The sequence below is a fragment of the Tetrao urogallus genome (genome assembly GCF_951394365.1).
Source record: "Tetrao urogallus genome assembly, chromosome: 1".
NCBI classification, from domain to species: domain Eukaryota; kingdom Metazoa; phylum Chordata; class Aves; order Galliformes; family Phasianidae; genus Tetrao; species Tetrao urogallus.
Window position 1 is genome coordinate 1884107 of NC_136813.1, and position 15336 is coordinate 1899442.

Here is a 15336-nt window from a genome sequence, read left to right on the forward strand (position 1 = left end):
TCAAGACTTTCATACCTTAATCTCGTCGATAACGTGGAACGCTGAGCTGGGAGCTGGGAACAGCTCTGCCTTTAATGGTTGACTCATTGCACCCCGACCAGACCGACCTATTTTCTCCGTCTGCAATAAAAAGTTACACCAGGAACATGTTATCACTCCTGAAGTCACAGTGTGATTAATTGCAGTGCACATCAACGCAGCGCAGTACAGCAAGCTTTATGTATGAAAGCTTTTGTACAATAACCTCAAGATCTGCGACCTTGGGACACCAGCCCAGAGCCTTGGGCTCTATCAGCCACCCCCATGCCCCAATCTCCTGTCCCTGTGACTTAACCCCCACCCCCACCCCCAGGCCCTGCTCCTATCTCCTAACTGCTCTCCCTTGTCTTTGGACTCTTTCAGTCGTCCACATTCTCAGCCCCTGTCCCTGTCTGTCCGTAGGCTCCAGAGCCAGACCCCAACATCCTGCTCCCAATCCCATCCCTCCTGCCTTCCCCCTGTCCCTTGTGCCTATCTCTGACTTCCCCACCCCTGGCTCCCATCCTTCATTCCCTATCTCCCACTGCAGACTCCACTCCCTGTCTTGTCTCAGGCCATGTTCCACATCCCCAGCATATCCATCACCATCCACCGCCATCCTCCACCTCTGTCCCCTATCCCCGTCCACATGCTCTGCCCCTGGTCCCCCATCCACATGGGCCCCGTCCATTAACCCCAGCCCCATTTCCCCTGTCCCCAAGCTCATCTCCCATCCACATACACCTGGGCCTTGACTCCTACCCCTGTCCTTGATCTCCTTTTCCCACTCACGATCCCTGCCCACGTCCCATATGCCTTGTACCCATCTCCTACCCACAAATATCTGTCCCCTGTATCCTGCTCCCAGGCCGTCAACCCCATCCTGTCCCCTGTTCCTGGTCCCCTGCTTCCTGTACCAGGGCCAGCCCACTGTTGACATCCACGTGGGTCCCATCCCCAACATCATATTCCCAAGCTTTGTCATCTGTCTTCATCTCCTGTCCCCATGTCTGTCCTGTCACTGTCCCTTATCCAGGGACAGTGGATCCAGGTCTCCTATCCCTCTGCCTTTCCCTTATCCACACATACCTGTGCCCTTTTCCTACATTCTATTCCCACACCCTGCTCCCTGTCTTTGATCCCACCCCCATGTCTGTGCCCTGCTCTTGTCCCCCCCTTCCCAGTCCCCTATCTCTGTCCCTGTGCCAGTCCCCTACCCACATATATGCAGATTCTGTCCCCTATTCCATGACCTCATTCCCCTGTTTCCCACCCACACCTACGTGGGCCCCAGGCCCTATATCCTAATCCCTGGCCCCATACCCAGTCCTCAATTCTCTGTCACCACTCCCATTCCCCATTTCTCCTTATCTCCTTCCCCTGCCCCCTCCCCACACACACCTGTCCCCTATATCCATTCCCAAGCACTGCTTCCTATTCTCGATCCCCTGTCCTCCATTCCTGGTCCATCACCCACATCCCCTGTATTCTAATCTCAGTTCCTAATTCAATATCCCAATTCCATACCCTGCCCCCATGCTTCTGCCTTCTTCTGCTCTCTATTCCCGGTCTCTTATTCTCTGCTGTCTTAATTCTGTCCCCTATATTCTATTTCCAGACCCCATTTCCTGCCCTCGAACCCCTGTCCCCACGCTTGTCCCCTGTCCTTGTCTACTATTTCTGGTCTCCTTTCCTTGTGTCTGTCTTCTTCCCACAAATACTTGGGCCCTGGCCCCTATATCCTAATCCCAGGCCCTATCCCCTGTTCCCAATCCTCTGTTCTCATGCCTGTCCCCTATTCCTGCTCTCTCATCCCCTGTCCCTGTGCCTACCCCATACCCACACATACCTGTCCCTTGCACCCTAGACCCCATTCCCAGGCTGATTCCTATCCCCACAACCACCCTGTCCCTTATTGCTGTTCTCTTAACACCATGACTTCCCTCTGCCCATATACACCTGGGTCCTTCCCCCAAGATCCTATTCCTTGCCTCCAATTCCCCCTCCCCATGTACACTTGTCCCCTGACCCCAATAACCCGTTCCTAGGCCTTGTTTCCCATCCCTAATCCCCTGGGTCCCACATCTGAGTCCTAATCCTGGGCCCTATAAACTGTCCCCATGCCTCTTCCCTACCCACATACACTTGTCCTCTGCCCCCTATATCCTATTCTCAGGCCTTGTTTCCTGCCCCCTACATACACACACTTTGGCTCTATATCCTAATCCCAGGCCCTATTCCCAGTCCTGTCCCTACACCTGCTCCCAACCTACATACACTTGTCCCCTACCTCCTATATCCCTTTCCTAGGTCTTGTTTCCTGTCCCCTTCCTACATATATCAGGGCCCTATTCCCAGTCTCCTGTTCCCACACCTGCTCCCAACCCCCATATACTTTGTCCCTTGTCCCATATATTCCCTTCCCAAGCCCTGTCCCTTTCCCACACCCACCTGGGCCCTATATCCTAATCCCAGACCATATTCCCTGTCCCCAGTCCCCTGCCCCATATCTGTTCCCTAGTCCCCTATATCCTCATATCCCTATAGCCTTATTTCCTGCCCCCTACAAACAAATACCTGGGCCATATATCTTAATCCTAAACCCTATAACCTGTCCCCACACCTGCCCCATACCCCACAATCACCCACCCCACTTCCCCTATATTCCATTCTAAGAACTCTGCCCCCTCCCCACACACAACTGGGCCTTAGATCCTAATCCCAGACCATTCTCCCTGTCCCCATTCCTGTTCCTTACCCATACACACCTACACCTACCCCTGCCCCTTATATCCCATTTTCAGGCCTTGTTTCCTATCCTCTTTCTACATATACCAGGGCCCTACATCCTAATCCCAGGCCCTATTCCCAGTCCCCTGTCCCCAGGCTTGCCCCCTACTCTCATACACCCATCCCCTGTCCCCTATATCCCATTACCAGACCCTGTCCCTAATCCCAGAGCATATTCCCTGTCCCCATATCTGTTCCCTAGCCATACACACATGATCCCTTCGCCCTATATCCCACTCCTAAGCCTTGCTTCCTGTCCCCTACATATACCTGGGTTCTATATCTTAATCCCAAGCTCTATAACCTGTCCCCTACCCACACACACACACACACCCCTTCTCCTATATTCTATTCTAAGAACCCTATCCCCTTTCCACACCCACGTGGGCTCTCTATTCTAACCCCAGGCCCTATTCTCAGTCCCCTGCCCCCACACCTACTCCCAACTCACATACACCTATCCCCTATATCCCATTCCCAGGGCCTATTCCCTATCCCACATCTCCAGCCCTCTATCCCACTCCCAGCTCTCATTTCCCATCCTACAGGCCACGCCCCCGTCTACAGACCACGCCCCATTTCCCAAGCACCATCGCAAACCAGACCACACCCATACCCTCAGGCCACGCCCACACCTTCAGGCCCCGCCCCACCTCCGGTCTATAACCCAACCTTCAGGCCACGCCCCATTTTCCCAAGCCCCGCCCACACTCGGCAGGCCACGCTCACATCCATCAGACCACGCCTACATTCATCAGACCACGCCCACACCCTCAGGCCACGCCCCCTCCCCCGCCATGCCGGCTCCGGCCGTGCGGGCGGTCTCGTTGGGTTTGCGGCCTTACGAAGAAGCGTTGCGGGTTCAGCAGCGCTGCGTGGCGGCTGCGCGGGCGGCTCGGGGCCCTCCTCCACGTCCTCCATTCGAATGCGTGGTGCTGAGCGAACCCGCAAGGCCCGTATACGCGTGGGGGCTGCGAGGTGCCCCGACTGAGACAGAGGCGGAGCGGCTGCGGGCGGCCGGCGCGGGGTTGGCGGCGGTGCGGAGGGGCGGCAGCGTGACGTTCCACGGGCCGGGGCAGCTGTTGGCTTTCCCCGTGTTGGATCTGAAGGCGCGGGGAATTCAGCTGCGGGGCTTCGTGGAGAGGTTGCAGGACGTGGCGGTGCGGCTGTGCCGGAGGGTCGGGGCGATGAGTGCCGCCGGGCGACCGCCGCCTTACACCGGAGTGTGGGTGGGGGAAGGCAAAGTGTGCGCCGTCGGTGAGCGATTTGGGGGGGGGGAAGGGAGGGAGAGTGGACTGGAGGGGCTTTTGGGGAGGTGGAGGGGTTGCAAAGGGCGTGTGTGCAATGTGGGGTGGCACTGAGGGTGCATGCGTGGTTGGGGGGGATGCATCATTAGGAGATGTGCAGTAGGGTAGGGATGCACAGGGATGTGTGTACCAGGGGTCTTGTGTGGGAAGGTGCACACGCATGGGGTGTGCAGAAGGAGTTTTGCACGGGGGGGGGGGGTGCACATGCATGGGGGGATTGTAAAGGGTGTGCCTGCAATGTAGGGGTACACTGAGGGTGCATGCATGGTGGGGGGAGCATGCATTGAGAGGTGTGCATGGGTGGGGGGATGCATAGCAGTGCATGCAGAAGGAGTTTTGCACGGGGGTTGCACATGCACGGTGTTTTGGGTGTGGGGGGGTTGCAAAGAGCATGTGTGCAATGTGGGGGCGTGCTGAGGGTGCATGCTTGGTGAGGGGGGAGATGCATGGGGTGTGTGCAGCAGGGATTTTGCACGGTGGTGCATCAGGGAATGGGCGTGCATGGGGCTTGGGAAGGTGGGGGGATTGCAAAGGGTGTGTGTGCAATGTGGGGGGCGCTGAGGGTGCATGCGTGGTTGGGGGGGATGCATCACTAGGAGATGTGCAGTGGGGTAGGGATGCACAGGGAGGTGTGTACCAGGGGTCTTGTGTGGGAGAGTACACACGCATGGGGCGTGCAGAAGGAGTTTTGCACGGGGGGGATGCACATGCATGGGGTTTTGGGGCATGGGGGGATTGTAAATGTGGGGGTACACTGAGGGTGCATGCATGGTGGGGGGAGCATGCATTGAGAGGTGTGCATGGGTGGGGGGATGCATAGCAGTGCGTGCAGAAGGAGTTTTGCACAGGGATTGCACATGCACGGGGTTTTAGGGTGTGGGGGGGTTGCAAAGAGCGTGTGTGCAATGTGGGGGTGTGCTGAGGGTGCATGCATTGGTGGGGGGGGGGGGAGAATGCAGAGGGGTGTGTGCACTGGGAGGTGTGCACAAAGGGGGATGCAGTGGGAGAAGTTTGCATTGGAGGATGAGTTGAGTGAGGGGTTGTGCACCAGGGGATGTGTGTGCATGGGGGGGGGAGGCATACACAAGGGTGAGTGCATGGGGGAGGTATGCGTTGGGATGCATACACCAGGGGATGTGCATGGCAGTGGGGATGCACAGGATTGTGTGCAGTGGGGAGTTTGCACGGGGCTTCGTGCATTGGGATGTATGTGCAGGGGTGGGATGGGGGGGTTTATGGACTGATGGGATGGTGCATGGGAGGGGGAACACCATGGGGAGGGTGCATAAAGGAGGCGTGCTCAGGGCTGCCGTGTGCGTGGAACAAGGAATGCAGCAGGATGGGGCCATGCAGATGTGGCTGTGCACAAAGGTGCAGTGTGTGCAGGGAGGTTTGCTTGGAGGGATGCATGAGGGGTGCAGCGCTTGGGGGGTGGACGACACAAGCAGGTGGGTGCTGCCCTGGGGAGGGCCGTGCTGATGGGTGCCTCATCCCTTAGGGGTGCACTGTGGGAACCACATCACCTCCCACGGGCTGGCACTGAATTGCTGCACTGACCTCTCCTGGTTCGAGCACATCGTGCCCTGTGGGCTGGAGGGGACGACGGCCACTTCACTGAGCCACGAATTGGGCCGCCACGTCACCGTTGAGGACATCCTCGAGCCTTTCCTTGAATCCTTCCAGGAGGTCTTTGACTGCACTGTGGTGTTTTCTGAGGAGCCCAGGGACTGAGAAGGTGCAGGGTGATGGAAAGAGTCACATCCTGCCAGTGCCGGAGCACACAGATGGTGTGGGATGGTTGGAGGCTGTCCCCAATGCCACGTCCTCACCGTGGCCACGTCTCGCTGCTGAGATGCTGTGGGGAAAAAAAGGCCCTTGTTAGGACCAGGGGTGGACCTGCAGAACTCAGGTCATGTCCTCAGCAAGCACTTTAGTGGTTTGAATTCCTCTCTCCTCAAAAAGTCTGACCTTGGAGTGAATGCTTTGAGCAAAAAGGGAGAGGTGTTGCTTGGTGAAGTGCTCTTATCTCCTTGCTGCTGTGCAAAAGTCAGTGTTGGTTTTATATAAAGAGAGTTGGTGGGAATGTTGGCTGCTGGTGCTTTGCTGTGTGCTCTGTGAACGCTGTCACTGTCCCCTAGGTTCCTCTGGAAGTGTGAGTGAGTTAAGAGGGACTAAAGGCCACCAAGGAGAGGCTGAAGGCCACCAAAGAGGGACTAAAGGCCATTAGAGAGGGATTAAAGGCCACCAAGGGGGACTAAAGGCCACCAGAGAGGCTAAAGGCCACTGAAGGGGAAATAAAGGTGAAAAAAGGGGACTAAAGACCACCAAAGAGGGACTAGAAGCTCAGAGTGGAACAGAAGGCCACCAAAGAGGCACTAAAAACCACCAAAAGGGGACTAGAGGCTACCAAAGAGGCTAAAGGCCACCAAAGAGTGACTAAAAGCCACCAAAGGGGGGGGGGGGGGGGCCAATTAAAAGCCACCAAAGAGGGACTAAAATTTACCAAAGGGGGGGGGTCTGAAGTCACCATAGAGGCTAAAGGCTACCAAAAAGGTACAAAAGGCCATCAGAGAGGGACTGAAGACTACTAAAGAGAGGCTGAAGGACACCAAAGGGGGACTAAAGGCCACCAAAAGGCAACTAAAGTCACCAGAGAGAGGCTAAAGACCACCAAAGGGGGATAAAAGGCCACCAAAAGAGGACTGAAGTCAACAGACAGAGGCCAAAGGGGAGCTAAAGGCCACCAAAGGAACCAAAGGCCACTGGGGGGGGGGGGACTGAAAGCCACAAACAAGAGACTGAAAGCCACCACAAGAGACTAAAAGCCACCAAAGAGGGGCTGAAGCCACCAAGATAGTGCTGATATGGTGGGAAGCAGGGAGGAAAGGGATTGGGGTACCAGCAGGGTGTGGGCATCGTCACCTCTTCCAAGGTCACAGCATCTATCCCAGGGCCCCGATGGTTTGTGACACAATGATATTGCTGGGGCTGCACTGGGGCAGGGAGGGTCCCAATGGGAAGCAATATCCCATTTCGTCCCCAGCAGGCTCAGTGCCCGCTGCAGGGCTTGGGGACAGCATGGACATCCGGAGGAGGGACAGGAAAGTGTGACCGGCAGCGTGCGAGAAGGGAAAGGCAGGATCCACCCGGACAGCCCCATAAAAACCTCCTGCATCCGGGCCGAGGAGATCACACAACGGGACTGCAGGCTTTGGGGACACACTGGTAGCCACCATCGGGGCTGGGTGGCTTTGGCAGGTGGCTCTGCCCCAGGAAGGGGAGGAGGCTGCGGCACTCCCAGCCCGGTTGGCGGCCGCGATGCTCCAGTCCCAGTTCAACCCGGCGGCCGTGCAGGCAGTGAGGGCAACCGGTGAGTGCAACCAACCCCTTCCCCCTTACCTTGTCCACCCCAATCCCAAATTGCAGCAAACTGCAAACTGCTGCGGGGCTCTGCAGGTGGGAAATGCTGATTTTTTTTTTGCTCCAAGTCCCCTGGCTTCCCTCTATGGGATTAATGGTGTTTGGAAAGAGAGTGAGGGTCCAAGGGTGAATTCTCCCAACCCTCCCCACTTCCCCCCCTCCCCTCCCCCCCAGACCCTTTTTTTTCCCTTGCTGAATGCATTTTGCATTTGAGGAATGCTCTTTGGGGGAGCACAGGGGTGCAGGTTGGGGGTCTGGAGGGGCTTTGGGATCAATCTTGCCCACGGGGTTGGAAATTCTGGGAAGATTTGGGGCAGTGACCCCTTGGTGAGGGTCCATGGGGGCATGTGAGGTCAGTGCCTCCCTTACCAGGGCTCTGAATGGGTGAATGGGGTCTGTGCGTGGCACAATCAGTTCTGGAGCTGTTATTTAGGATGCCCATCAGTTGGGGTCTGGGGGGACCCCCCATGCTGGCCAAGGGGTAACATTGACCCCAGTGGGGTCATTTGGAGCTGATGTTGTCGGGATGGGGAACACAGAGGGATCTCTGGGGTCTGTTTCTATATGGGAAGTGCTTGGCGGGGTTGCATCCGTCTGTCTGTCCATCAGAGGATGTCCGACAGTCATCTGTGCCTGAGCACCAAGCGGCTTCATCCGGGTTCTCTTAAAGTGCCTTCATTCAAAAAGAATTCAACGCTCCTAATTGGGTTCAAGGGGGAGGAAGGGATTTAATGAAGGGAGCAGCAAGGTGGGTGCCGTGGCTCTGCACTCTGCCAATGGGGTTGGGGCTGGATGTGGGGTTTTTTTCCTCCATCAAACCATGCCTTGAGGACCGTTTGGGGGCTCATCCTCAGCCCCAACATCACCCGGGGCACCCCGTCCGTGGGGCTGACGCTGCTGCTGCTGCCCCACACAGGCTTGGCGAGGAGATGGAGGAGGACAACAGGACGGAGCAGTGGCACCGCAGCCTCCAAGCAATGCTGGATGCCTTAAACCAAACCATACACGGGGCCATCCTCCGCCCCAGCACCCCTCACAATGCCAGCACCCGTGCCAGCCGGGATGACAATTCCTACCTGTACATCCTCTTCGTCATGACGCTCTTCGCAGCCACCGTGGGCAGCCTCATCCTGGGCTACACCCGATCCCGAAAGGTGGACAAGCGCAGCGATCCGTACCACGTCTACATCAAGAATAGGGTCTCCATGATCTGAGCCCGGTGCCTCCTGCGGAAAGAACCCCACGGTGCCCAGCCCTGGTGTGAGGCAGGAGCACCGGTGTCACCTGCAGGCAGGTCCCGGTGCCACGGAATCACTACAGCTGGGGACGGTGGGGGTGGTGGAGATGGTTACTTTCCCACTGTTCTCATGACTTACTGAGGCTGGCACAGGCTGTAAAGGAGGAAAATTCCCTGCTCAGACCACCAGCATCATGTCCGAAGCGCACTCTGCACTGCTTAGCGTGGGTTTTTCTGTGGCTAAAAGCTGTGATTTCAGAGCCAGGCTGAGCCCCGAGCTTCACTGGTGGGGAATTAAAGGAGGTGGTGGTTCTTGAGATGAGTTGCATCTGCTTTTTCTCCACCTGGCTCTGGGCTGGTCAAAGAGCCACAGTTTGGGCATCGTAGCTCCATTCCATGGCCTGGGATGATATCTCCATTCTGCCAGAGTTGGGCGAACCATGCAAGCCTGGTTGGACCCAGGGGGCTGCAGAGATTTTCCTGCTTCCTTCCTACAGGGTGCTGCCGGCTGTAGCTTTGCCCTTTTGTACCTTAGCTGCCAAATGTGTTTTCCAGTGGCAAATGGGAAGGGGATATGCTCAGGTCCTCCTGGGCTCTTTGGCTTTCTTTGTCCCTGCTGTGAAAGCAGCTCAGTTGGGGTTTGGTTATGGCTTGGCCAGCGGCCAGGAGGATGAATGCCCTTGTTCCTGTCCTTGAGATCAGGCTGCCTGCTGGGGACAACACGGTGAGTTGGCCACAGTGTCCATCGTGGTCCCTGGGATGTCTTAATCTTCTCATATTGGCATAATTAATATCTGTAATTGCAGCCAGACTGGCTGCCTTTAGAGCATTCACCAAGCCCTGACCCAAAACATGGGATGTCAGTGTTTTGGAGAGGGCTGGCAACCTGGGCACAATGGTGGCACTGACTCACCCAGCAGATTTAGGATTTGTCTTGCTTTCAGCCATGCTCTGGGCGTAGAAACTGACACAGAGATCTGGGGGGAGCCCTGGGGGGTCCGTGTTTTGGGGTCAGCTCTGGTTTCTATGCCAGGCGAGCGGTGCAAATGCCACTGTCATGCACAACCCCTGGGAGGGGGCTCAGGAGGGTTTGTTGTGTTTGCATTGCAGTTACAACGTTGGGAAAAGCAAACAAACCTGCTCTCTGCAAATAAAGCAGGGGACGTACAGTAGGCAGGGACAGCCAGAGAACATCCTCCTTCCCTGAGTGGGTTTGTGCTCCGGTCTTCTCCCCTTGTGTGGCACTGATCCTCCTCTAGTACCCCCTGTGCTGGGGCTGGATGGGGTTCCCCATGATGGGATGGGTCAGTGGGTGCAGCACGGTGAACATCCCACCCATAACCCAGGAGGTGTGGCCATCCCAATGGCCATTGGCACTTCTGGGAGATACTGGGACAGAGCTGGTGACCCCAGAGTCCCTTATGCTGCTACAGTGTACAGTTGGAGGGGAGAACAGCTGTGTCACAAGATGTGTTGACAGAATTGAAAAGAAAAAAACAAAAACCAACACTGCTTTCCCCTAAATCTGAAATCTTTCAAGGAAAAAAGCCCTCATGCAAGAGGTCACCGTCCACCGTTGGCAGTTACTTCACCCATCTGTCCCTGCCATTGAATTCAAGTGAGGGCCCATAGCCTGCACGCAACAGAGCATCTTGGGTGCCCCCACCTTGGGGACAGACCCCACCATGCTGGGTGACAAAGGTTCCAGTGCCATCTGGTGGCAGCTGGTCATATCTCCGTGGGTGTCCTCACGCAACTGCGCTGTGCTGAGCTCCAGGTGATGTTTGGAGGGGTGTGGAAACATGGGAACACGTGGGACATCCCCAAAATGGGCTCGATTCTGCTGCCAGGGGCTAATTAGGGGCTCATCCTGCAGCTGAGAAGCTCCTCATTGAAGCCAGCCAATGCCCTTGCTCCTTGTGCTCAGCCCATCTTGGGTTTTAAGAGCACAGAGCTAAGGCAGCACTGTCTTTGGCTGAATCACTAAATCAGAGCGTGCACATTGCAGCTGGCTGCATTAGGATTTTAAACAATGCAGCCAGAGGGATATAATATAGAGCTCATGTGAGGCCAATTGATTCAGTCCTGGTTGTGGCATTTTGTTTGTTTGTTTTTTCAGCACACAGCAATGAATAAGAGGTGAGACAACGGCTGTAACCAGTTTGCCTGGGCCTTGGGAAAGAATTTGGCAAAACTGTGTGCATAGGAAGCTGAGGCTGACCTTGCAGTAATGCAGCTTGTGTGTCTGATATGCTCCCCCTGCACTGCAGCATGGGGGTCCCCTGTTCCTTTCCAGGGTAACTTCTCCAGAGCCTCTCTCTTGGCTGTTCCAATAACACACTGTGATCAGGGGCAGATGCTGCAGCACAAGGAGGCAGAGTCCTATAGCAAATGTGGTTTCAAGCAGTGACTTTAATTACTCATTACTGCCCACCTTCCTCTGAAGCAAGATAGAAGAGGTGATGTCCTCCTGTGAGGTACCCAGCTGTGGCTGATGTGGGTGATGAGGTGACTGTAGGCTTCCCCTTCAGCTCAGGAGCCCTCGGTGACCCAAACATCCATTTCTGTTGAATAACAGTTCATCTCACTCCAGACACAGCCTCTCTCACACTTGGAAGCAATCAGATGCTTTAGATAAAGATGTGGCAATCCCAAACTGGTGCTGAAAGCTGCCCAATTAATTAGCAGCTGAGCCCTCAGAAGGCAGAGTCCAGATTTGGGGTGATATTGGACCCCCTCTATGCAGCCCCAGCTCTCTTTGCACCCTGCAGGTCTGTTTCCCCTTTCTCTGCTCCTTTTTGCCTTTGCCCCCTCCTGCTGAGGAGCCAGGGTCAATGCAGCTGTAGGTATGTGCTGGTGATAAGCTGCAGTGAACTTATCAGAAGTGCAATTGTAAAACCAGCCATTGGGACTGTGATCATAGGTCAGGGCAGTTCGGCTCGATTCCCATCTGGGTACCAAAGGAGCTGCTCAGCATAGCATGCATCTGAGCTATTAATACCTAGCAGGGAGGCTTAAAAATAACCAGCTCTGGCTTGGAAAGGACAAACTTTGATATATGAGGGGAGTCAGTGACCCAAGCCAGCTTCCCTGGCATGCTGAAGTTCCCTGCAGTGAAATTATAGGAAGGAGGTGGAGAGCTAGGACAGAGCTTGTCCCAGAGCAGAGCTGGAGGCACCAGGAGGAGTGGGGATGCTGGCTGTGGCTTTCCTGCCCTGTGCTTCTCAATGAGAACTGCTGCACCTGAGGCTGAGTCGGCAGAGCCTGAGTTAAAATGCACTTTACAGGATAGGGCAAGAGGTGATGAGCCTGAGTTTCTCTGTGCTTGCTGGCTCAAGGGTGCTGCCTCAGATATGTGTCCACGGGCAGAACTGGACCTGTGCTGTGTTTTCAGGGTGCTTTGTTTGCAGCAAGAAGCAGGAGAGCAGCTCCTGGCTCTTGCTTTGGGGTTTTCAAGCAGCTCTGAGTTGTACAGTTATGGTTGTTTAGGGATTCAAGTCTTCAGCAAACTAAAGAGCACATTTCCATGCAAGAGAGTTCAGGGTCAGGCTTCCCCAGGGCTGACACAAAGCATGAAGCCAGGACAGCCAGCGGTTCCTATTATCAGTGGTCCCCTGCTGTGTCCTCCCTGCTTCCATTCTCTGTGCTCTGCCTGCATTTTGGCTGCTTTAGATCAGCTTAACGATGGCATTCAACCTCCAGAGACACCTCCCCGAGCAGCACGCAATCCCCTGGCATGGGTGGTGTTACTGCCTGGCTTTAGGGCTGCGATGTCTGCCTGGAAATATGGTACTCTGAGAGAGGCAAGTAAAGCAATGGGAGCTGCTGTGCAACTACCAGGTAACCCAACAAGCACAGCGTGTTCGTGACCCATAAATAATAAAACAAAAGCTGTGCTGCAGAGCGAGGGCATGCAGAATGCAGCTGGGTTCATGCTGCATGACCCATCCCACTGCAGGAACTCGGGGGGAGGAAACCAATGGGAAGGCCGTGGGAGGGAGCCCCAAGCCCTGTGCAGGGTATCTGGAACCAACTGCATGCCATGAAATTGCCATGGAAACACCGTGCCTACCCGGTGCTGAGGCTCTCCGGTGCAGGGCTAATCCTGTTTGTCACGGGTGAGGGTTTGCTCTGCAGTGCCAGGTCCCTGGGGATGCTATCACGACTGTGCAGATGGTTTTTCCTTCTGATGTGCAGTGACATCGTTGTGAGCTCAGCCATTCTTCTGCAGGAAAACATCGAAGGCGTTGCTCAGGAGCAAAATTTGCACGCCATTGTTCAGGGTTAGGATGCTGCAAACTCAGCCCTGGGGCATTCAGCTGTGCCAAAGGTAAAATGCTCTTCCTCCCTGCACAAATGCAAATCCCAAGCAGAAGCTGTGTGCGATGAACAAGTCTATTAACTTAGGTTATTTTGTCCACATTAAACAAAAGTGCTCATTCTGGGGGGGAGGGGAGGGGAGTTATTGACCATTCCACAGCTGCAGTTACGCTCCACGAGGATGCCCTGAGTTTCAGGGCAGCAGCACAGCACACAGAGCCATGCATACATGCATTTTGGCAAGGATGAAGTCATCCCTTCCAGCTGAGCACTGCCACGGTCTGCCTGCAGGCTCTCACCATCCATTGCAGCAAGCTGTGTCCCACCCCTCACCTTGTATTTCTCTCTAGCCATGGGGCTCAGGTTTTTTTGGCTCAGTTTTTAGGCCCCAGAGTGTTTGATGCTGCTCTGTGTGTGGCACACTGTCCTCTGTGGATTGCTGGGAGAGAAGCAACATGCCTTGGTCCAATATCAGCATCACCATGGCTGCTTCTTCACTGCTCTCCTTTGGGGCTAGCTGAGCACACATAGGAAGGCAGATCACACTGACTTGGGATGCATTATGAGATCCCACAGAGAGTTTTTAACCCCTTCACACTGCAGTTATTCCCATGAAAGAAAGAACAGGTGAAAGCTTTTATCTTCTGTTTTATTTGTTCTTCAGGGAGCAGCAGAGATAAATTGATGGATTGGTAATTTTCTTATCTAAGTATCAGTAATGATGGTCAAATCCTGCTGTTAATTGCATCCAGGAAGGTGAGCAGTGATAACACAGTGTGAGCATGGCTGGCACATTCCTACATGAAGGTATCACAAAGTTACAGCCTGCTTGCTCTGACGGCACAAAATCCCTCTTCAGAATAACTTAAAGCTCTCAGTAAACACATAAAGAAAAAACAAAACAAAACGGCCAAGAATTGAAGCATTTGAAATACAAAGCTTAATTTTAACAGTCCCTCTTATTGCCTTTCCAAAGAGGTACAGAGTTCTAGTAAGAAGCATTCCTGTTTGGCAGGCCTTGAAAAGGTATTTAATGTAGGCATTGTCCTTTTTTTGTTTTGGTGGCAAATGAAGCTTGTAGAGGCTGAAGCTCCTGTTACACTGAGCCTTGGCTCTCCCTTGTAAACAAAACACAAAAGAGCAGGAAAGAGCAGCAAAGGTACGAAGAGCAGCGGCTGTGCCTCACGCTGACTGTCAGGTGCAAATTCCCTGAGGGTGTAAATTCCCTCCTCAGCTATTGTGAGATCTCGAAAAACGTGCTGGCTTCAGGCTGATGGGGCATTGCTTTAACTTGAGCCCTGTTGGGCTCGAGATTACATCACGTTGCTACGGACGACACATCCTTATGTGGAGGCACGTGAGAAGGACAGGAAAAAATAAGAATGACACGAGGAAGTGGCTGGCATTGGGTCCACAAGCCTCCGGGGTGAAGCTGGAGGTGATGGGAAGTGTAGTGCTGTGTGGTTTGCTCTCTGTTGGGCTGCAGTCACCTCTGGCAGCTCTGGTTGCAGGCCCCTGTCAAAGAACAACAGAAACGTGAAGGTTGGAAAAGATCTCTAAGTTCCTCACACCAAACCCACCCACTGTGTCCCTCAGTGCCACATCTTCATGGCTCTGTTCACCCAGGATAGTGACCCCAGCATTCTCTGGGTAGCTGTGCCAGTGTCTGACTGCTCTTTCACAGAAGGAAGTTCTAACACTCGACCTTAACCTCCCCTGGTGCAACTCGAGGCCATCGCCTCTCACCCCATTGCTGGTTACCAGGGAACCTCTTCCTTCTAGCAATAATCACAAGTTATGCAATTAAGGAAAAGCAACCTCAAAGGATTTTTAAATACAGCAAAACATTCCAGAAAGCTGACTAGTTTTTCTAGCCAACCACAAATCACAACCACAAATTGGTGACACACTGGAACAGGTTGCCCAAGGAGGCTGTGGATGCCCCATCCCTGCAGGCATTCAAGGCCAGGCTGGATGTGGCTCTGGGCAGCCTGGGCTGCTGGTTGGCAACCCTGCACATAGCAAGGGTTGAAATTAGATGACCACTGTGCTCCTTTGCAACCCAGGCCATTCTATGATTCTACAATGAAGGGAAAATTCTTTTGAGGACTGGCAGCCAAACTGCCCTGGGACTCCTGAGTGGACACCGCATACCTTTCACATATTCCCAAGGCTGACACATGCACACCTGCACTGTGCTGATAGCTTGTCCTGATAGGGGCAGTTGCCATGACCAAGGTGCAG

At 54.5% G+C, this 15336-nt stretch overlaps 2 protein-coding genes across 2 annotated transcripts; both read left to right on the forward strand.

Annotated features, from left to right (window-relative positions):
- Positions 1 to 3605: 3605 nt before the first annotated feature.
- LIPT2 (lipoyl(octanoyl) transferase 2) lies at positions 3606 to 5846 on the forward strand (the record flags this gene model as incomplete). Its single annotated transcript, XM_079547918.1, has 2 exons — positions 3606 to 4065; positions 5614 to 5846. The coding sequence occupies 2 exons, from the start codon at positions 3606 to 3608 to the stop codon at positions 5844 to 5846; spliced, it is 693 nt and encodes a 230-aa protein (XP_079404044.1).
- Positions 5847 to 7433: 1587 nt separating this feature from the next.
- On the forward strand, positions 7434 to 8749 carry KCNE3 (potassium voltage-gated channel subfamily E regulatory subunit 3; the record flags this gene model as incomplete). Its single annotated transcript, XM_079549277.1, has 2 exons — positions 7434 to 7472; positions 8393 to 8749. 2 exons carry the CDS (start codon positions 7434 to 7436, stop codon positions 8747 to 8749), a joined length of 396 nt encoding a protein of 131 aa, XP_079405403.1.
- Positions 8750 to 15336: the final 6587 nt, after the last annotated feature.